Source organism: Cercospora beticola, chromosome 1 (genome assembly GCF_033473495.1).
Source record: "Cercospora beticola chromosome 1, complete sequence".
NCBI lineage: Eukaryota > Fungi > Ascomycota > Dothideomycetes > Mycosphaerellales > Mycosphaerellaceae > Cercospora > Cercospora beticola.
In genome coordinates, this window is record NC_088935.1 from 3,782,898 (window position 1) to 3,804,164 (window position 21,267).

General features: G+C 53.8%; 9 protein-coding genes across 9 annotated transcripts; 6 read left to right on the forward strand and 3 right to left on the reverse strand.

The window, feature by feature from the left end:
* Positions 1–3,797: 3,797 nt before the first annotated feature.
* RHO25_001544 (uncharacterized protein) lies at positions 3,798–5,943 on the forward strand (the record flags this gene model as incomplete). The annotated part of the gene is made up of 4 exons (XM_023594153.2): positions 3,798–3,824; positions 3,885–4,052; positions 4,120–4,414; positions 4,469–5,943. The coding sequence occupies 4 exons, from the start codon at positions 3,798–3,800 to the stop codon at positions 5,941–5,943; spliced, it is 1,965 nt and encodes a 654-aa protein (XP_023458513.1).
* Positions 5,944–7,180: 1,237 nt separating this feature from the next.
* RHO25_001545 (mitochondrial 37S ribosomal protein mS42) lies at positions 7,181–8,007 on the forward strand (the record flags this gene model as incomplete). Its single annotated transcript, XM_023594154.2, has 2 exons — positions 7,181–7,269; positions 7,341–8,007. The coding sequence occupies 2 exons, from the start codon at positions 7,181–7,183 to the stop codon at positions 8,005–8,007; spliced, it is 756 nt and encodes a 251-aa protein (XP_023458521.1).
* A 134-nt stretch (positions 8,008–8,141) lies between these two features.
* Positions 8,142–8,940, reverse strand: RHO25_001546 (uncharacterized protein; the record flags this gene model as incomplete). The annotated part of the gene is made up of 2 exons (XM_023594155.2): positions 8,142–8,774; positions 8,848–8,940. The coding sequence occupies 2 exons, from the start codon at positions 8,938–8,940 to the stop codon at positions 8,142–8,144; spliced, it is 726 nt and encodes a 241-aa protein (XP_023458518.1).
* A 223-nt stretch (positions 8,941–9,163) lies between these two features.
* On the forward strand, positions 9,164–9,594 carry PIN4 (Peptidyl-prolyl cis-trans isomerase pin4; the record flags this gene model as incomplete). The annotated part of the gene is made up of 2 exons (XM_023594156.2): positions 9,164–9,380; positions 9,440–9,594. 2 exons carry the CDS (start codon positions 9,164–9,166, stop codon positions 9,592–9,594), a joined length of 372 nt encoding a protein of 123 aa, XP_023458504.1.
* A 1,357-nt stretch (positions 9,595–10,951) lies between these two features.
* Positions 10,952–11,526, forward strand: RHO25_001548 (uncharacterized protein; the record flags this gene model as incomplete). The annotated part of the gene is made up of 2 exons (XM_023594157.2): positions 10,952–11,224; positions 11,317–11,526. 2 exons carry the CDS (start codon positions 10,952–10,954, stop codon positions 11,524–11,526), a joined length of 483 nt encoding a protein of 160 aa, XP_023458503.2.
* A 425-nt stretch (positions 11,527–11,951) lies between these two features.
* RHO25_001549 (uncharacterized protein) lies at positions 11,952–13,393 on the reverse strand (the record flags this gene model as incomplete). Its single annotated transcript, XM_023594158.2, has 3 exons — positions 11,952–12,687; positions 12,741–13,090; positions 13,139–13,393. The coding sequence occupies 3 exons, from the start codon at positions 13,391–13,393 to the stop codon at positions 11,952–11,954; spliced, it is 1,341 nt and encodes a 446-aa protein (XP_023459499.1).
* Positions 13,394–14,325: 932 nt separating this feature from the next.
* RHO25_001550 (uncharacterized protein) lies at positions 14,326–15,762 on the forward strand (the record flags this gene model as incomplete). The annotated part of the gene is made up of 1 exon (XM_023594159.2): positions 14,326–15,762. The coding sequence occupies one exon, from the start codon at positions 14,326–14,328 to the stop codon at positions 15,760–15,762; it is 1,437 nt and encodes a 478-aa protein (XP_023459498.1).
* A 1,359-nt stretch (positions 15,763–17,121) lies between these two features.
* Positions 17,122–19,058, forward strand: RHO25_001551 (uncharacterized protein; the record flags this gene model as incomplete). The annotated part of the gene is made up of 3 exons (XM_023594160.2): positions 17,122–17,645; positions 17,696–18,215; positions 18,273–19,058. 3 exons carry the CDS (start codon positions 17,122–17,124, stop codon positions 19,056–19,058), a joined length of 1,830 nt encoding a protein of 609 aa, XP_023459497.1.
* A 471-nt stretch (positions 19,059–19,529) lies between these two features.
* RHO25_001552 (uncharacterized protein) lies at positions 19,530–20,946 on the reverse strand (the record flags this gene model as incomplete). Its single annotated transcript, XM_023594161.2, has 4 exons — positions 19,530–19,656; positions 19,717–19,922; positions 19,978–20,482; positions 20,540–20,946. The coding sequence occupies 4 exons, from the start codon at positions 20,944–20,946 to the stop codon at positions 19,530–19,532; spliced, it is 1,245 nt and encodes a 414-aa protein (XP_023459496.1).
* Between the last annotated feature and the right edge of the window lie 321 nt (positions 20,947–21,267).

Here is a 21,267-nt window from a genome sequence, read left to right on the forward strand (position 1 = left end):
GCTCATCTTGAACTGGCTCTTCATATGCCACGCTTGCACCCAAGACTCGCTGTCCCTCGGTTAGGACCTGCTCTTTCACTCATGGCGTGAGCAGAACCGGGCGCCTGGGGGCGCACGACTGCTCGGTCGTTCAAATTACTGGCAGCGTAAATACTGACCGATCTTCGTGATTCGTATGCGAGGTCGAGGGCGTCTCGGAGACAGCTTGTTTCGCTGGTTGCGGAGGCAGAGCGGCAATGCGAGTCTTATCAGCGTGCGGGAATATTGGTTCTTAGCTGTATCAGCGCGATCCGCCAGACACTGACTGTCGGTCACGTTCGCGCGCGGTAACGTTTGTCTTCAAGTTGGGTCAGTCTTGGTGGAGTTGGAATTTGGCATGTGTCCGCACAGGCCAGCCTCATCAACGCGTCTGACGCGATTGCCTTTGACACGAACTTCTTCAACCTCAACTTTTCAACATACATGTACCACATTTCCCTTCTCCGGTGGCACTGCCATTGCATCACACTCACTCCCCTTCCCGCATTAGCACAGCTATTGCGTCTCCCTGCACAACAGCATGGCTGTTACATGTACTCAATCTGCACATCAACAAAGTCTGACTTTGTTCCTCCCTTCGCACCAGCACACAACAGCATAGCTGTTATTTCACCTGCACACCAGCAGAGTCTGACTCTGTACCTTCCTCTGCACCTGCGCACTAACAGAGTCTGACTCTGTAGCTCCCTCTACACCTGCACACCAGCAGAGTCTGACTCTGTACCTCACTCTACTCCAGCACACAACAGCACAGCTGTCGTTCTCCTCAAACAGCCTGGCTGTTGTTTCACTGCACGTCGACAGAGTCTGACTCTGTCGTTCCGGGTCTCCGCGAGTAGCACGTTTGCAATGTGAGGATAATCTGGCTTGCACACAAGTAAAGGTCCACAGCATCAAATGTCGTTACCAGGAAACCTGGGGGCCGAAAGGTTTGTAATTCTCTTACGAAGAGACTGCAAGCCCGCCCCATCACTTCTTGGCTGGTATCAGTTGGGCCGTGGAGGGGTGAGCATCGAGAAATACGCAGTCGAAGAGGGTAGTGATATGCGATGCGGTGTGGAAGAAGGAAAACGAAATGTGCGAAAGATGCTCTCGACGACAGCGTACCCTGTCTTTTCAGTCATCAGACTGCTGCGCTCAGGTCAACTCTTGCAGTCAGAGATGCCTCGCGAGGACACACTACGATATCTATCTGCACCGAGCACGTTCCTTGGAGGACACGGCTCGAAGCGATCAAGACATCACGTCCATACCGACATTTTGCAAAAATGGTGCTCGAAGAATACCCAGACGTGAGCGCGTCTTTTTCCCACTCTTGCAGTTGGTGCTGCTTGGATCTGAAAGAGCCCGAAACGGTTTTCGCACGGTTGGCTCAAGAAGTGATTTATGATATTCAGTTGCGCATACTTTGCTTGTAATTTGGACTCTGCTGGCTTGGCTTTTCGTCGCCATCTACACCGAACGATAATCCTCATTGCCATTATTCTCAAGCTGAGTGTCCCAACATCTTGTCGTCGTCCATCTCGACAGACAACGCAGACCGCACGTGTACAAACAACTCGAAAAGGCAAGAGCCCTCCAAAGGCTCTTCGCATGCAAGCGAACGCCCGATGATGTAGGTGTCGCCTCCCCGCAAGCACGCAAAAGCTCCGTGGCGCGGTACAAGGCAGGTCAAGCGCTGTGCAAACGTGTATCGGACCCAGACAAGCCTGTGTAACTCTGCTGCCTCCGCGGAGGGAAGCTATAGAGGTTGATGGTAGGTTAGCGCTTATAAGTCATGGCAAGTCTTGGTATTTTCCGCTCTCCGAGGACGCTTTTCTTGCCGGTTTTGGTCGGGACAAGTTCGTTTGCGACTTTCAGAGCAAAAGATCGGCAGATCGAGGAACACGTGGGTATATGGTTTTCTGGGGCAAGCTCTACTTTGGAAGAGCAGCTCATCTAGTGGGCTAGTGTTCACTGCTGACTGTCAGTAGGGCAGTGCCAGCGAAAGAGAGGGAGCAGAGTACAAGCTCAACACGTGGCATGGACGTCCTTGTTCTCAAAAAGATACGATATATTGTGCTTCTCACCTTGCCAAGGGCGGTGTTGGCAGTCTTCCATCTGGCCGCGTGGTGCGGCGATTCTTCAATGCCACCTAGCATTCTTCGACGCTTGGCATCTCACGGTGCACCATTGTTAGTTGCAATTTTTGCAGTCGTTGGGGGTCGCGACCAGGCACGGCGAAACGTCTTGAGCCCAGATGTAGCAATATCAGGTCCGAACAAACCGCACTGGTCGTCTCAGAGAGAGACAGAATACGCATGGGAATAGCCGGGGGCCACAGTCTTTGCGGATGGAGGTCCGCCACTTCTCCCGCCGCCCGTCACGGTGCCCAAACGAGCCTTAGATGCCAGAATGACAGTAGAGCAGGAAGTATTCCACTTATTAGCCAAGATGATGGAGACTGCAGATGCGTGTTCAGCCTTATCACCAGCCTATCCAGTATGTTCACCACGTGGTGAAGCATTTCCGTGAGAGACGTCATTGAGACCGTACGAGCCGCGGAAAGGAGGCAAACATGCATGCAATTCTTCGATCCTGTCCGGAGACTGTCTCTCACTGGTGAGGCAGTGCTGGGCTGACGCGCGTCTGGCCACATGCAGGGCGGTCCACGCGGCCTGAAGAGGGAGGTGTTTACGCTGACCTTGGCAGAAATGGGAGCGGAATGCCGAGCAATGGGACGAGCGGGATTTCTTGGACGTATCCCAAGACAATCCAAGTCCAGCGGAGTCTCTCGGCAACGCCAGGGGCGCTAGTACTGCGAGTCCCTCATCTCCGCGACCTTGGCACGCAGGGTGGCAGCTCCCGAAAAGCTCACCTCGGAACGGTTTTTCCTGGAGGCCCATCGGTAGACCACCCGCTGGATCTCAACGAGCGTGCTGCTCCAGTGTATACATTACTGATCGCGTCGCTGATGTCGTTGTCTATCTCCTAGGAAGATGTGAAGCGAGCCAAGCACAACCTAGGTTGCTGGTGAGCTGAACTGATTGAGGCGCTAAAAGGTACACAGTGCTACGGAGCATCCCCGCTTCCGAGAGATCGCGAGCTGTGCTGCGCCTTCCTGTCATCCCGTGACATGCAGTCTTTTGTCCTGCTTTCTGCTCAAAGGCGACGTGGCCGAGTAGGATAAGTCGGAGGTGATGCCGTCGGAGAATGGCCTGGCAAATGTCGTATTGTCTGTTCTGATCTGCTCTCGTGGCCGCAGAATGGCGGCACAACACGTGCGAGCAGGCTGCGGTGGGTAGGCTCGGAAGCGATGATAATCTGCAGCCCGCTCGACGCACTTAGGTTTGCCGTGCTGCCCAGACCGCCGAGCAGACTTGGCAGCCAAGACCAGCCAGTAAGAAACGGAGCGGAGTTGAGGCTGGAAGAAAGACAGCAAGATTGGGCGGTCCCCGTTTCGCGTGCGCCCTCTGCCCTCGCGCGGGTCTGCCTTGACGTTCTGCTCGGCGGCCCTTTCCTTATAGCTTTGCCCACCCCCGGAAAGTCTTGGTGTCCGCTCTTGCCTCTTCCGCCGACCTTTCGACACTCCCATATCCAACAACCACGCTTGCTCTGCATTTGCAACACGTGGTGAACCGGTCTTCCAAGGCTTGATCATTCACCCATCCACCAGAGCGCGGTCGATTGTTTGTGCAAGTTCGACTGTGCTTCACTCGCGACTTTCTTAAAGGCCCTCGTCTTGGCCTTTGCCAAGCAGCAGCATCAAGATCACCACAATGGACGCTTCCTCTGCCCCTCAGACGGTGAGCAAACACAACTGTCGCGCACATCCGCAACCACCACTGACATGGCCAATTTTGCAGGTCGCGCAAGCCGTGCAAGCCGCGACGCAACAGGCACAAGCTGCCGCTGCCGCGCCTTCGCCATCCGTGCAAGCACCAGTGCAGAGCACGCAGTCTTCCACCATCGACAACCTCACCTGCCAGTGGCAAGGCTGCGGTGAGCGATGCGACAGTGCTGAGGCTCTCTACGTAAGTTGACTTGTGTCGCGCGACGTATGCGACCGCGACGCGACCAGCAGACTAACAACACGCGCAGGACCACGTCTGCGAACGCCATGTCGGTCGCAAGAGCACCAACAACCTCAACTTGACCTGCCAGTGGGGCGCCTGCAGGACTACCACCGTCAAGCGCGACCACATTACCTCTCACATCCGAGTCCACGTTCCCCTCAAGCCACATAAGTGTGACTTCTGCGGCAAGGCCTTCAAGCGTCCTCAGGATTTGAAGAAGCATGTCAAGACCCACGCTGACGACAGCGTGTTGATGAACTCTCCTCAGCACGGTGCTGGCCGCAGCGGAAGCGGCAGCATTGGCGCACAGAATGGCAAGCGTAAGCATATCGCGTTGCGATCGCGTCGCGAATCCACAAGCTAACTGTTTCCAGCATCTTCCTACTATGGTGCCGGCGGCCACGACTCGATGAGCAACCCATACCCATCCTACCAGCCTGGTATTCCAAACGGTGCCAACGGTGGCTCATACCCACAACAGGCCGGTGCCCAGTACGCCGGCTACGGCTCCGTCAACTACCCAAACAGCTCCGCACTCGCCGACATTCAGAGCATGGACACTAGGAGACGAGCGATCGAGGCGCTCAACGACTTTTTGGGAGATATCAAGCGTCGCGCGATCGACCCAAGCAGCTACTACGATGTTGGACACCGACTTCAGCAGGGCAACGCACTCCCTCTTCCCGTCGGCGGCGGTGGCTACAACACTGGTTATAACAACAGCGGTGGATACAGCGGTGGCTCCAGCGGCTTCAATGCCGCCAGCTTCCTGGACTCCTTTAGCAACGGAGGCGGCATGGGCGGCGGCGGCAGCGGTCCTCACGGCAGCGTCGCTACCCACGGATACTCTCTTCCACTGCCAAACGCTCGCACTAAGAACGATCTTCAGGACATTGACCGCTTCCTTGAACAGCTTCAGGCCACTGTCTACGAGACTAGCAAGGGCTACGAGTCTGGCAATGCCGCTGCCGCTGCTGGTGTGCAACAACCAGGTCTCCACTCTCAGTTCACCGGTGACTTCGGCTTGGGTGGCCACCAGGCTCAATACCGCTCCAGCCACAGCCCACCAAACTTCCAGAACCATCTTGGTAGCTCCGGTGCCATGAGCAGCGGCTCCAGCATGCACGGCGTGACCTCCGCCTCATCTGCACTCGACACCCCAGCTCTCACTCCAGCATCTGTATCCTCATACACCAGCTCCGGCCACTCACCCATGAGCAGCCACGGCCGTGCCAGCTTCGGCAGCGCCGCAGGCAACATGTACCCAAGTCTTCCAGCTGTCACTGGAATGTCTGACCTCGGCTCCGGTTACCCAACTACTACCTCTGCTCCTGCATCTGGTCTCGCCTCCGGCTTTGAAGGTCTCGATGGTCGCCGCTACAGCGGAGGCCGCCTCCAGCGCCAAGCGCCAGAGACCAAGACCGAGGACACCGAGATGGCTGATGCCGACGATGGAAGCCGCACACCAAAGGCTTCGGACTCCAAGCGACCCAAGAGCAAGGGGAACAGTACTATCGATCCTGCTCTCCGCGGTGAGGACGGCGCTGGTAGCGATAGCGCATCCACCCCAGCTGCTCAGTCAGAAGGTGCCGATGACAAGCGTCAAGAGGAGTGGGTGGAGAACATCCGTCTCATTGAAGCTCTCCGCAAATGGGTTGCCGATCGTCTTAAGAGCGGCGACTTCGAGGAGGAATCCGGCGCGGCCAAGGAGGGCGCCGAGGAGAAGCAAGTCAGCGCCGACAGGATGGTCGAGGACAAGCTTACCGCAGCCTTTGAGCAACAGCGACAAGAGGAGGCTGCGAGCAAGCAGGAGGAGGCGAAGTACCCCAGTCTGCCCACCGCAGCTTAGATTGCACGTCAGCCATTGTGCAATGCTTGACGACGTTGACGAGGCGCAAGAGGCGTTGTGGGAAGATATCGAGCGGCAGCTCTGTCTGGAACACTGGGTGGACGAGGATGTGTTTCATCATCAGTCATGTATGATTTCGCCCTCAAGGGCATGAAGGCGTTTGGGTTCCTCAGTATGAATTAGATGCTATCACGCTTCGAATGCACGTCATTTCCACTTCACTTCACCTGTGTACAACAAGTCTCCATGAAACGAATGAGATGCTGAAGGACGCTGGCACATATATCCAAACATCGCCGATACTGACAAGCTATGATTGCGCTATTTCCATAGCATCGCCAAGGCTGCTGGGCATGTTCCAGCGACTCTCCGTTGTTTTAGTCGCTCTCTTGGCTTCGTGAGACGCACAAAATGCGCCGTGTGCGCGTGGCTCGAACTTATGCCCCTGCATATCCTTTCAGGAGATACGAACCACGCCTCATGCCCCACGGCTCCCCATTTGTGAAGCTATTGCTCTTACATACAGCTTTCTTGCTTACATTGGAGGATTCGCTACGCTGAGGCTGAATCGGCTCTTAGTCATGGTTGTTGTCGCGGGTTGTCTTGAAGCTTATGCGACGCCGGACTCTGACGGCAGAGTTCAGTCTGAGGACAGCATCCTGGATGGAAGTGTCACACGGCACGCGTTGCGATCGCGTCTGGAATGTGCACAATCACCGTCAGCATGGCTGGTGTGCAACGTGGTGCACCGTGCCATGCCTGTCTCGAGGCTTGTAGGCATCAGGCTGCAATGCTCAAGAACTGTTTGGTGAACGGCGAGATCAGCGTTGTCTGGACGTCACCGTCACTTGGCGCCCGTTGTAGAGTGGGTAAACTGAAGGAAGGAGAGTGAAAGGAGAAGTTGCGATCTTCACTTGACACTGCCCCATCTCACCTGCAGACAAACGCGAGTGGTTTAGAAGTGACAAACAAGCACGACATCGCTGCTTACAATTTTTAGATCGTCTCTTGGCCCCAAGCACAACTCAGCAAGGTTCCAGGTTCCACGGTTTCACCCAGCCGTCGGGGGATAGGCCATTGATTACTTGAAGCTGCGCGAGCCCGTGTTCACTCTCACACGCTGCCCGCTTGCCGACAGAAGCTCACCTCTCCAGCTTGTGGAAACTCACTCATTGTTGCTCATTTTTCACCTTAATGGTCATAGCCTGACAAACCCCGCTTCGACAGCACATTCATCATGGTCCGATTCACAGATCTTTCCATTCACGCTCTGGCAGCTTGTCTCATGAGTTCCGCGCAAGCACGCGTCGACCACGTTGCAAACGGGTGAGTGGGAGGACTTTTTTTGACTTCATCCATATGAAAGGAGGACATTTGTGCTGACGCAATGACTCCAGCCTTAACGCACGTCAAACAGACATGGCTGCCGCCTACTCTCTCCCACCGCTAGGCTACGCCTATGACGCCCTCGAGCCATACTTCGACAAGGAGACGATGGAGATTCACTACACCAAGCACCACCAAACCTACGTCAACAACCTCAACAACCTGCTCAAGGACAACGAGCTCTCCACCCTCGCAGTCGACGATCTGGTCATCAGACTCGCCGAAGTCCAAGACCAGATCCCATCAGTCAACCGCACCGGTGTCCGCAACAACGCCGGCGGCCACTCCAACCACAGCTTCTTCTGGAAGCAACTCAAGCTCAACACCACCCTCGAAGGCGACCTCAAGGAGGCAATCGACAAGAACTTCGGCAGCTTCGAGGAGTTCCAGAAGCAATTCGAGAAGGCCGCCACAAGCGTTTTCGGCTCTGGCTGGGCTTGGTTGGTGCACCAGGAGGACGGCACGCTCAAGGTTGTGTCTACCGCAAACCAGGACTCACCATTGATGGGCAAGCAAATCGCAGGCGCTGAGGGAACTCCGATCATTGGCCTCGATGTCTGGGAGCACGCTTACTACCTCAAGTACCAGAACCGCCGCCCAGACTACATCAAGGCGTACTGGAGCGTGGTCAACTGGGAGTTTGCTGGCCAGCGCTACTCTGAGGTGAAGAAGTGTTAGATGCGGGCAGGCGATTCCCCACACCACTTTTCTTGTATGTTCTTGGACAGTAATTTTGCGTCCATGGTCTGACTCGATGAGTTGGCAACATAGCGGCATCAGTTTGGAATAAATCAAAACTGCACATACCAAGGTCAACCTTTGGGCTTGCCGAAGATCTTACTGCCAATCGTGGACACTTTCTTCACGTCCCGATATGTCAGACTGATCCTCGTTGTTCGCGTATTCTTGCCTTCATTCTCTTCCAGCACGCTCCGATCACCCAGTAATTCCCAATTCGCCACCGTTTGCGCATTCAGGTTCTCATCTTCTGTGACTTCTGCGATTCCGTGCAATGTCTCCACATACGCTTCACCAGTCGTGACGAGAAGCGAACGCGGTTCTTGGAAGATCCGCCAGGACTGAACTCCTTCATTGGCTCCATCTGCATCACCAGTTCCAGTCTCCTCGCCCTTTCCACTCTTTGCCTTGACATCCAACACCAAACTCCCACCCAGACTCACTGTCGCCACAACAGGCCAGTATGCCGGCCCGTCTTCATGAGGCATGATGCCTTGTCCGGGTAGATACTCATTTATGAGGCAGTGGTTGATTCCATGAGGTGCACCTTCGAACAACTCTCCCAGATTGTGGATGCGGTCGACGACGGGATCCTTCAGCCATGTGGGGAGACAAGTGTTGGTTACTAACGTATTGGTCGCTGTGAGTCTTGCTGGAAGGGTTTGCAGGCGGCGGTGGGTTAGGGTTATCCAGCGATTGGAGGGAATCTGTAGTGGTGGTCAGGTTTGGTGAGCTGGAACTGAACTGGGATGTCTTGAGGAGAGGCATGTTGTTTTTTACCTGTGAGAGGATGTAGACTTCTTCTTCAGGCGTGATGAAGTTGGGAATGTAGTACATTGAAGGTGGGACGCCGGTTATGCGTGCTGATTCCATGTTTGCGGTTTGACAATTACTGCTTGTCCTTATTCGTGCTCATCGCTTCCTATCGTGCCTTCCGGTCCGTAGTCAGAAACTTGCAACTTCTCGATTGTGTTGTTGTGTTGTTGTCTGTTCGGCAGCTCCAAAATGGCGGGACGTGTGCTTGCTTGCCACAAAATCGGCTTCGCTTTCCCCCTCCATCTCCAAACTTCACATTGCCACTTGCTTGACCACGAACATGGCACCAAAAGGCAAAGGCGGCGACAAGGGCAAAGGCAAGGATACAAAAGATGACAAAGGCGGTGGTAAAGCCAAATCTGGCGCGCAAACCATCAACGTTCGTCACATCCTCTGTGAAAAGCACGCGAAGAAAGAGGAGGCTTTGGCGAAGATCAACGCAGGAGCCAAGTTCGACGATGTAGCGCGAGAGTTCTCGGAGGACAAGGCGCGGACTGGTGAGTTGCACACTGTCTCTTTGCTTTGATCTGTCTCCGAAGACTTACACTGTTCCCAGGTGGCGCGTTGGGATGGAAAACGAAGGAAGCCCTTTTGCCGGAGTTCTCAGCTGTAGCTTTTGATCTGGCAGCATCAACAACGGCTAAACCGGTCATCGCCGAGTGCAAGACGACAGAAGGCTACCACATCATCATGGTGGAGGGGCGGAAATAGATGTTCTATGTCGGAAGCGTTGCAACTGTTCCATCTGGCGCGAAGAGATCTGCCTACGACCTCGCCTATTGTCCGCGTGGTGTGAGAAGCTGGACGGAAGTGGCAGGAGCGATCTGTATGCCACACACATCCCACGTTAGGCTCGGTGTTGAACACGCATTCGAGAGAAGTGCCGCGATGGTTGAAGAAGTCCCTGGCAGCGTTGCGCTCGCTTCACCAACGTGTGGTTGCAGCGTGCTCAGTCTGCGACAAACCCAACAAAGCACATTGCGATCAACCTCGCGTGCGCAGGACTTTTGGGTCACTTGATCACGAGCTGTCACAGACCTAACAACAAATGTTCTCAAAGTGCGCTAGAAGGTCAAGAAGGCACTATCAGGGTGCTGCGAGTGCTCCGACGCAGGGCATCAAAGCCTCATGGCGCTCGTTCATCAGCGGCACGGTCTTTCTCCTTTTCCTTCTCTATGTTCGACCGCTGCAGGCGTGTCCGAAATGTCCATCAGCCTTCCGCTCCGCCGCTGCCGTACCCTTCTCGCACACCTGTCGTGTTCCGTGTACCGCTGACTCGTTCCCTTGAGATGCAATTTCAGCAGCGATGGATCTGCCGAGCCTTTCGACAGGGCCGGCCAGCAGAGCCAAAGCCGTTCCAGCAGCTCCAGTTCGGCGGGTAAGCTGTGAGGAGAACCATGCCACACCACACGGACGCACGTTGCAGCTTCGGGAATTCGGCGCCGCATGGGACAAGGCTTGACAGCTCTCTGACGAAAGGAGCGAGAGGTACCTTTGTATCCTATCGCTTCGCACATGTCCGGTCAAGAAGATACCGCGGAGGAAAAGTGAAGGTACACTGTTGACGAATGAATATCAAAGTGGTGTATGTTCCAAAGCACAGATGGCAGATGTGCTGATGAGATCATCACTGAAACGGACACACGGGTCGACGCACTGACTGGAAAATGCACATTATTATAGCCGCGCGGTAAGTTGACGACCGCGCTCGAGTCGAAACTTATTTGTGAAGCCAGCTTCGTCTCGCTCTCCCCCCGGGATGGGGGGCTTTGACCTGTTGACCATCTGTGCTACCTGGGCTGGCCTTGCGACAAAAGATGGGAATCCATTCTTGACTTGACACTCTTGTTGCCCCAATGTCATGTCCTTCCTTCTGAAATAATCCTCGCGGCCAGCACCCACCCTAAGTCACCGCCTCTCTCTTTCTCTCATTCACCTTACTTCTCTCAAGGAAGAGGAACAAGCATACTTATTAACGTGGCCGCGTCGCCACCATGCGCTCTGTCGCCTTCACTATTGCTGTCAGACATGAGCTCTACTAGTGAGACGACGCGGGACATCATGACCGATGCCTTCGTCGTCTCATCCTCGTTCTCCTCCGCAGCAACAGCAGCAACAAGCAACGCCCGCGTCATCGGTAGCAGACAACCGCCTCGGCCTCTCCGCTCAAGATGTCGCCGCCCTCCGCCAACACCAACAGCTCGCTCACGCGCAAGCTCGAAGCCCAGCGGGCAGCGCAGCTTCCAGTCAAGGGAGACTGCTCCTCGACCCGGGCAGTCTCCAATTACTATCGCGGCACTTCGATCGGGTAATGCAAGCTATTCAGCAGCGATTAGAACAGGTACGGACGGACCTCATCCTGCACAGCATCCCATCTCTCGAATCTGTATGGCAAGCTTGAAGCTAACACACTCTTTCTTCCCAACATAACAGCTCAACCAAGCCACCGAACGAGCAACGCAAGCGCAATACGACCGATCCGGCAACGCCATCCAAATGGCCGATAACGAAATCGCGCGCTTCCGAGCTATCCTCCAACAAATCGACGAGCTGGAGAATGAGTTTGAAAAGATCAAAAGAATCAGAGAGATCGTTCGCGGGTTTCGTGCTCGTGTAGAACATATGGAGAGGAGATTGGGATAGTTTTGCTGCTGTGCTACTACTATTTGCGTGAGGGAGGATGGATTGAATTAATATGGCGTTGGAAGTATAAGATTTGGAAGCCTCACGGCGCGTACTGTGTGTGGATACCCTTTCTGCGGTTTTTTGGGAAGAACTGTTTGTATTGAGTTATTCAATTCGTGGGTGGCTAAATTTTGTATTTCTGGTCTCTCTGCTACTGTGCCGCAGACTTTTCTACTTCTTCTTTCACATTGTACTTTTCGCTGTTGCTGTCATTTCTGTCGTTATAGCTGGATCTTGCCAGCTGCATCATTCGCATCAGAGCTCTTTGCCCCAGACCAGGTTCTCCTGGATCTCTTCCGATGCTGTCTCGCGTCACCGACGCACGTCGCCAGTTTCAGCGCCGCCACAAAAACGTGCAAGCCACGAGAATGGAAGTCGCACATCTATGGCTTCACAACGGCAACCTGGCTACGAACCGGAACGTTGTCCTTGCGACCCGGTTCTGGGAAGCCCTCGACTTTGACATGCTTGCGGAAAAGCAAGACATGTGAGCTGCCACCAAAGTGGAACATGCCCGTCTGTTGTCCCTTTTTGATGTGCTCGCCTTCCTTGACTGTGATCTCGCACGTGCTGACTTCGTCCATTCCGACTCCGATGAACGCCATGAGGCCGATCGCAGGGTTGTCAGCTTCGATGAAGATGACGGCTCTGGTAGCGAGGGCTGTGAGATATCCCTGCCCCACGCTGATGCCTCCAGCATCAATGTCCTGCGTGCCAGGCTCTCCGAGACCTTCGAAAAGAGGTTCGGAGAAGTACGTCCCATCCTGGACAAACGCCTTCTTGACAGTTCCGCTCACGGGTGAGTGCCATCGGTGGTAGCTGAGAGCAGATAAGAAAGCCTGATACACAGTTCCACCAGCGAAATTCTCGGCGAGAGGGTCATGGGCAAGCATGTCTCGCACGGAATATGGTTGACCTTTGATCCAGAAGTGGTCCCTCAGCTTGACGTTGCGCGCCACATTGAACACTTTGCTCTCGCATGCATTCGCGATCACGTTCTCGTCCTCGGGCGATGCCACTGGACGAACCTCGTCTCGGAACTGGCGCGTGAAGAAGTCATCCCATGACTTGTAGCCGTAGTGCTTCGCTTTAGGGTCGCAAACGAAAAAGTCTTCAAATCTGCAAACGCTGTCAGCTCCACTCTCTTGCCTCTTCATTCGGCCAACGCATACTTGTATGAAGTCTGGAATGGCGCGTTTGCAACCTCCATGATATCCTTTTGTCCCACTTCGCTGAACCATCCCTGCTTGCCAGTGTTCAGGACCTCCGCAGACTTGGGCGTTGTCAACAGCTTTCCCCACTCATTCAGCACCTTCTTCAGCATCTTGTTGACATCTGGGTCGAGGAAGGCTGCGTAGCCCGAGGGTGTGCCCATGGGGTAATCGAGGATGGCGCACATGGGAACACCGACCATGCCCACATTCGCTGCGGCGTCGATCCAAGTTGGCGCTTGGCCGAAGACGTGGTTCAAGATCTCGAGTAGGTGGTGGTAGTCCCGGATTTGTTTGCGCCCAGTTGGGTCCTAGTAACTTTTAGCGAAGGCGACACATCTTCCATGCGGCAAGATTACCTTGTTGTAGGGGTGCTTCTGAGGCACTTCCTCAAACATTTGAACGAAGAGCATGTAGACTCTCGTATTGCCCTCGATGAAATCCTTGAACTCTTGGAGGACGGGTATGAGCTGCTTCTTGTTATCGTGAGCATGGCCAATCTGTGTATCGAGCCATTCTTCGTGGATGCGATGATCCGCTGGAAGCCAGGCGCCCGCCTTGACCTTCCTCTTGTCCGCTGGAATATCGTGGTGGTCTCCGTGTTGGTGGACCATGATTGCGCTGGTTGTCAGTGGTGGTGTTGGGAGTGCTCTGCTGTCAATCCGATCAACTGTGAAGGAGAAATGTTGAAGTGATAGGAGAATGAGTCAAGGGAAATCGCGAAGCAAACAACAGCCTCAGCTTTGAACATTACCTGGAAGGACGTCAGTCCTGTGGTTACGTAACTGCTGAGCATATGCGTGTAAGTGCAGCTCGTGCCTGCCGTGAGCCGTTTTTCAGGCGCGTTTGCACGCGTTGTGGCCACGAAAAATCCAATGGCAACGAAGCTCTGGACTGGCCACACGATGATGTAACTTTGGCCGCGTATGTACGCGGAATCCCAGTTCCGCGCTATCCGGAAGAGGCCGTGGGCGTGATCAAGAACAACAAACGCCATTGTCGATGCCGAACAGACAGTGGGCAGTTGGCAGCAACCGATACAGCAGAGAGCAGAGCAGACGAAGTCGTCGCGCACCTGCGGACGCGATGGACAACATTGCCAAGTCACTTCCGTCGCGGCCAAGAGGATGGTGATGACAGGGGTGCCCCTCACGTGCGAACTGCCCCTCCTCAGGGCGCGATCACCAAGTGAACCGTGGGCTGGCTCGTGAGACAAGACTAAGACCATGGAGAACACCCCGGTGAAACTGAACGCCAGACATCTCACCCAACTCAACTCCAATTGTTTGCACACGCTGACACGCCAGCATGGTCTCTGCAGCAATCCATGTGCACAAAGGAGCTTCTCTCATTCGTGCTCGCTCCTTGTTTGGAGGAGACCCCGGATGACGCGCGGATGAGGAGGAGGCGATCACCTCTCGTCATCGATCCTGTTCTAGGCTGACACCATTGCGTGCTCTCTGCTCGAACATTCGTAAGGCTTCACCTCCAGTTCTGCTCTCTCACCCCATCTCCATTCTCTCCTTACAGTCGTGAGGTTGGAAAGATGAAGTTCTCCAGTGTTTTGCCGCTAGCCGTCGCTACCTCAGCATTCGTGCTGCCTCCCGAGGAGGTCTTGAGCGAGCTCAAGATCGAGGACCACCATCTCGAAGCAAAGGTAGACCATTGGTTGGAGGAAGCCTCATCGACCAAAGATGAGTTCCTCTCGAACGTGAAGAAGTACTTTGGCGAGGTCTCCGAGACCACCAAGGACGCCTGGAAGGAGATCAGTGAGACTGGCAAGAGTGTGCTCGACCAGGCCTTGGAGAAGGCCCATGATACTGCGGAATCACTTGGAAGCACGCTCGAAGATGCTGCAGATGACTTCCAGTCATACATTGAAGACAATGATTTCTTCACTGGCTTTGGCGGTGACCACCACGGCAAGCCAAAGCACCCACCACACCACCACGAGCCAAATGAGACCGTGTATCAACTCATCGCGGGCAGCAAGTACACTACCAAGCTTGCCAAGTTGATCTCCGAATACGACGATTTGGTCGATGCTTTGAACAGCACCAAGGCCAACTTTACCGTCTTTGCTCCGACCGACAGTGCATTTGAGAAGATCCCTGAGCACGCTCCAAAGCCATCCAAGGAGCAACTGAAGGCCATCCTCTCCTACCACGTTGTGCCAGATGTCTACACAGCTGGTCGTGTCTTGGTCACTCACACCGCACCAACTCTTCTCAAGGGCGAGCACCTGTCATCCCAACCAGAGCCCCAACGCATTGCCTTCAAGATCGGACTCCGAGGCTTGACTGTCAACTTCTACAGCCGCATCGTGGCCATCAACATCTTCGGCACGAACGGTGTCATCCACGGCGTTGACTCAATTATCTTGCCCCCACCAAACGCCATCACACTGGTCGACCTCTTCCCAGGCGAGTTCAGCACACTTGAGCTTGGTCTTGGCAAGACTGGTCTCCTCGACACCTTGAACACAACCCACCACGAAGGTGGCACTCTGTTCGCCCCATCCAACTGGGCGTTCCAGAAGTTGGGACCAAAGATCAATGCCTTCCTCTTCTCCAGCTATGGACTCAAGTACCTGAAGGCTCTTTTGGAGTACCACGTCGTGCCAGGCAACACATTGTACTCTGATGCATACTACAAGGCCAAGGACGACAAGGACGCAGCTGCCAACTCAGATATTCCAAAGGGTCTGTTCCATGTCGATTTGCCAACTCTGCTCAAGGACCGCAACCTGTCGGTCGATATTGCTCGTTACGGTGGCTTTATCAGCATCAAGATCAACGGCTTCGCGACTGTTGCCGTTCAAGATGGCATTGCCGAGGACGGCGTGATTCAAGTCACTCGCGATGTGCTTATTCCTCCAAAGCAATTGGGAGGTGCAGAACTTGAACAGTGGGACGGCTCTGAGCTTACCATTGAGGATCTCAAGGAGCGCCTTGAGCCGTTCGTGGCCAAGACTGATCTCTAATTGACACGTCCAACAATTGTCTACACTATATTAGCGATTAAGTTGTAGCGATGCGGGATCAAACGCTGCTGTGATTTGCAACTATGTAGAAAAAGTGACGAGACCATGCTATAATGACAATGTTTCCGATTGAGCCACAAACAGTTCTCCTCTTGCCCAGGTATGACAAACATTTCTCCTGTGATCCGAATCAGCTCGATATGTCTGTCGACCACATGAGTCGTGCCTCGGCCCGTGACGAGGTCCTGTCGACGGTACATGCTCAGTCTTCGGGTCATCCATATCAACCCCAACATCAGCGCCCTCGGAAAGATCGCACCAAGAACATTTTAGCGACACCCCACCCCGATGTGGTTGGTGCAGGGTCGTCTTCAGCGGCGTGATCGGCGCCACAACCCTCTGCCGCGCACTTTAGCCTTTGGCCGATCCGTCGTCATACACAGCCCACACGAGACGACAGCGAGCGTCTTGTTGACGCAAGGACTTTAGCTTGTGCTCCGCGTTGGAGCACTGCATGATCACAGCAGGCGAATCGAGATGGCTCGTGCGAGACACACTGGCTCAGCACTGAAGTGCAGTCGCAGACATCTTGGCGACGACTGTCGACGCCGGCGGACATGTATAGGGTAGCGGAAAAGGCACCACACGATCTAAAGCATGATCCCGTTTCGGAGTCGGCCATCGAACACTGACCCTGCAAAAATCTTCACGACTTCCCGGGCCTTTCCTTCGAAGAGATCCACCAGCAAGCTGCTGGCCGCATGCTCGGGAATTGGCCACGCGGGAGATCTAGCCTGATCCTGAATCCAATCTGCATTCGATCTCTGTTCCTTGTCACTATCCGGTACGACTGCTTCTCGATCTCAGGAACTGCCTTCCATCTGGCTCGACAATCTGCTCGGTTCGCCCTTCTGCGCGGTGGAGAGAATCCTACGCTTAGCTTTCCCAGATGACACACTCGCCTCTGTGCCCGTTACCCTGGGCAGGGATCACCCACTGCGCTGGAGCACAATTCCCCCTTCTTGGTGCCATAACTCTCCAGTGTTCCTGCAGCTTTGTCCATGGATGCTGGGCGACACACTGCTTTTTGTTATTTTCACCCTCGTCGCGATAGTTGCAGGCCGCTTATTGGCGCAGATCCACTCGTCAACGATTCTATAGCAGCCACTCGGGATATTATACAACGCAAAGGGTGTCACATTGAGCAGATCACAGCTGCAGGAGAGAAAAACCAGGACGTGACTCTTGTTACATGCCATAGGCATTGTCTCGGAGATCTCGTTATACCCACATCGGTCCCAGACCGAATGTCGGCAATCAACACAGAAATCCCGGGTGTCTGAACAGACACGAACAACAATGGCAGGCGCGCAGCGAGTCCTGGTCTACCTCCTGCGACGAGATCTCCGCCTGGCAGACAACCCAATTTTCAATGAGATTGCAAAACTGAACGCCCAGTCAAAGAAGCCCTTCACTCACGTGCTTCCTGTCTACGTCTACCCTGCTGAGCAGGTGGAAGTATCTGGGTTCTTGGCCCCCGGACAAGAGAAGTCGCCATACAAGGAGGCACGCAGCCGAGTGGGCAACTTCTGGCGATGCGGCACTCACCGCGTCAAGTTCCTCGCTGAGAGCGTGTGGGACCTGAAGAAAGATTTACAGAAGGTTCAAAGCGACCTGATCATCCGGATCGGGTCAGTCAAGGATGCAGTAGAATCGATCTTGGAAGGCTTTCGCGGCAAAGAGGGCGCTGAGCTTCACGGCCTGTGGATGACGAGTGAGGAAGGATGGGAGGAGCAGAATGAGGAAGAGGCAGTGAAGGCCATGATTGAGAAGGACGGCAAAGAATTCAAGCTATGGGTCGATGAGAAGTACTACATCGATGAGTACGTCCTTGCATTTTGCGACTCTGACCTGATCGACTGACACCAAACAGTCGAGACATTCCTTTCAAGGATTCGAGGGAGCTCCCCGATGTCTTCACGACTTATCGTAAGATGGTCGAACCTCTGAGAGATGCTCCACGCAAGGAACTTCCAAAGCCGGAGCAGCTACTCCCACTACCAGATCACATCCCTAATCAGGCAGCACCCTTCAAGATCCCCTCTTCGTACGATGAAGTTCTTGCGGCTCTCAAGAAACCTCTTGAGGAGAAGCCCGTCGATATCAAAGGGCCACCAAAGCTTCCCCAAGACGCAAAGTCGGCACATCCGTTTGTCGGAGGCTCCAAAGCTGGTCACGAACGCGTGGATCATCTGATTGAATCAGGCTCGATGAGCTCTTACAAAGATACCAGGAACGGGCTACTAGGCCTTGACTTCAGCACCAAGCTCTCTGCATGGTTGGCTCTAGGCTGCATCTCTGCGCGGCAAGTGCACTGGAAGCTTTTGGACTTTGAGAATGGCAAGGGGTCTCGCGCGCAGGCCGCAGATGGGTATGGCAAAGGAGAGAATAAGGTAAGCCAGTAATCAACAAACCAGAGGTCGGCCACAATTAACAGTTCTCGCCTCCAGGGCACAGCAGCGGTACGCTTCGAACTCCTCTGGCGCGACTACATGCGTCTCTGCACTCGCAAATTCGGCATGCGGCTCTTCTTCATTGATGGCTACCGCGGCGATGCCGACGCCGTGAACAAGTTCATCAGTTCGCCCTACACCCACTCAACCAACAAGAAGAACAAAAAAGGTGTAGACGACGAAAACACTCGTCGCGTTGTTGAGCGTTTCCTGAATGGAACCACAGGAACAGGGCTCATCGACGCGTCGCAGCGAGAGCTGTGGTTGACAGGTTGGACCTCCAACCGCGCCAGGCAAAACGTTGCATCGTATCTGTCCAAGCATCTCGGCATCGACTGGCGACTAGGAGCAGAATGGTACGAGAGCAATCTCATTGACTACGATGTCTCATCCAACTGGGGCAACTGGCAGTATGTTGCAGGTGTGGGAAATGATCCTCGAGGCGATGCCAGGGTCTTCAATCCCGTGAAGCAAGCTGTTGACTACGATACCAACGGAGAGTATGTTCGGACCTGGGTTCCCGAACTTCGCGACGTCGGTCGTGGCGAAGGTGGACAGCAACAAGGAGGCGGCGACAGTATGGAATCTCTGATGGGAGTATTCCAGGCCTGGAGAGTGCCACCTGAAGAAAAGAAGCGTCTTGGGCTGGAAGGTGTGGAATTCGTTGAGTCGCCACTGATTCGAATTGACTTCTCGGTCAATCGTCGTGGTGGTGGACGTCCACGAGGACGAGGAAGAGGTAGGGGTGGTCGTGGAGGAGACCGTGGCAGACGCGGTCAGTAGTCGATATTTGTACAGTACGAAAACATATGAAGTACGCGTCACAGAGCGTCAGTCGCAAAATTGCATGACAAGTCATTGCCAATGGCAATGGTGACCACGCGAGATATGAAGATTGATGTGCCTCGAAAGCAGCACTGGAGGCAATCGAGAACTAGGACATTTCCTCTATCTGCACATTTACGAAGGAGTTCGTCTCTTTCTGGGTGTCATATGCCAAAATCTCAGAATACTTGGCGGCGGATACAACGAGGTATGTTCGTCTGAACAAAATACTTCCGCATACAAACTTAGACTTTGTTATGTGAAAATTGAAATGCTCTTCTCGCAATGAAGTTGCTACAACTATACACATCTCATCAAGTGGCCATAAGTCGTGACTGATAGTTGTCCTTGACTTATGCCACACTAGCTGGTTCACTCCCTCATAGTCTTCAAACTCACAACATCTTTCTTCCTGCTGAATCGGAGGCCCTATGCGCCAGTAGCTTGATAAACAGCAGCTTCGCAAGCGCCCCACTGACCCATCACATTCATATCTCCAAAAGGCATGACTTGGGATGCTATCATACCAGCAACACCCTTCTCTCGGTCGGCCCACCTTGAGTGAATGTCAGTATGTGTCAAATCTCACATGTAAATTGAGAAGCCAAGTACTCACCAGAACAAGTTTGCAATACCCGCCCACCAAGCCGTATTCCTACCTCTTCCAGTGGCACCAGGTTCCTGCGTAAGCATAAAAGACAATCCCCAACCTTGCGGCGGGTTGCCTTCTTGCGGATAGAGCTCAGGAGCAGGATTCGTCTGCTCGGGTTTGGCAGCTGGGATGCCCTGACGAGCGAAGTCGGGGAATTGTTCGACTTGATTCTGTGTAGCATGTCAGAGGAACTTCAAACAGGAAGGGATAATAACAACAACATACCTTGAACATCTCATCCACAGTTTCCTTCTTCAAAATCTGAGCCCCTGTAATCGGACTCTTCCCATCGTTCAACAAAACTGACAGAACCTGCACATACTGCACCGGCTTCGCAAAACATCCCGCTCCACCGGAGTGGAACACATTCTTCTTCTGCTCATCCGTCTCCGCAATAATCGGCTCACGATACATATGATCTCTCTCCTCCGAAGCCGAGCTTCCAGGCCAGCGTTGATGCATATACGCCAAATTCTTCTTCATATCAGCTGTGGGGAATATATTGATCGCATCGAGGTTGAGTGGTTGCATGATATTCTTTTGGATCCAATCATTGAGTTTGACGCCGCTGGCGCGTTCGAGGACGATTCCGGCCCAGTCGATTCCGATTCCGTATTCCCAGTTCTCGCCAGGGTGGTGGACGAGAGGCATTTTGAGGATGTCGCGGATGTCGGCGTGGAAGACGTCGAAGCCGGTTGGGCGGCCGTAGTCGCGGAGTTTGGGGTTGAAGCTGTTATCAATCGTGAGTATTCCATTTGGATGTGTATGGAGCATACGAAGCTCTTACAATTCATAAGCAAAACCAGAAGTATGGCTCAACAGATTCCTCAAAGTAATATCACTCTTCTTGGGCTCCAAAGTACCATCCTCTCTCAAAACCTGAACTTTCTCCAACTCAGGACAGAGCTTATAGACTTGAGCCGAGTCATCGAGGTTCAGAATGCCTTGTTCAACAGCTTGCATGCAAGCCATTGTCGCAAGGATTTTCGTGCAACTGGCAATCCAGAAAACAGTGTCCAAATCCATTGGAGCTCGATTCTCGCCTACTCCCTTCTTTCCAGAGGCATTGGCGCAGATTTGCTGTCCATTTTTGTCAATGGCTACAAAGACGAGGCCTGCGACGCCGGTGTCTTTGTTGCCCGTGACCGAATCAAGGGACTGTTGCACAGCATCTTGAGCTTTTTGATTGACCATCTTGTGCTAATGACGTTGTTTTGAAGCTTCGGTGCTTATTTGTATGATCGGAAATGGTAGCACAAAGGTTGCAACACCTGTTGTACTATATTTCAGAGATCGCTACTAGGAGCCGGACTGCAAACCTTGCCGTGTAGACTGTTGGTGGTTGTTTTATCATACAATCCACAAGCTATGGTATCCCCGCTTCTGTTGTGTAAGCCCCGCTCATGGAAGCTGCGTGGAGGTCTGGAGCCAGCTTTGGACAAGATCACGCATGGCTGATCCACATTGGCTCCGCTGAACCGACAGGGGTTCTAGGAGCTTCAAGAGGAACCGCAT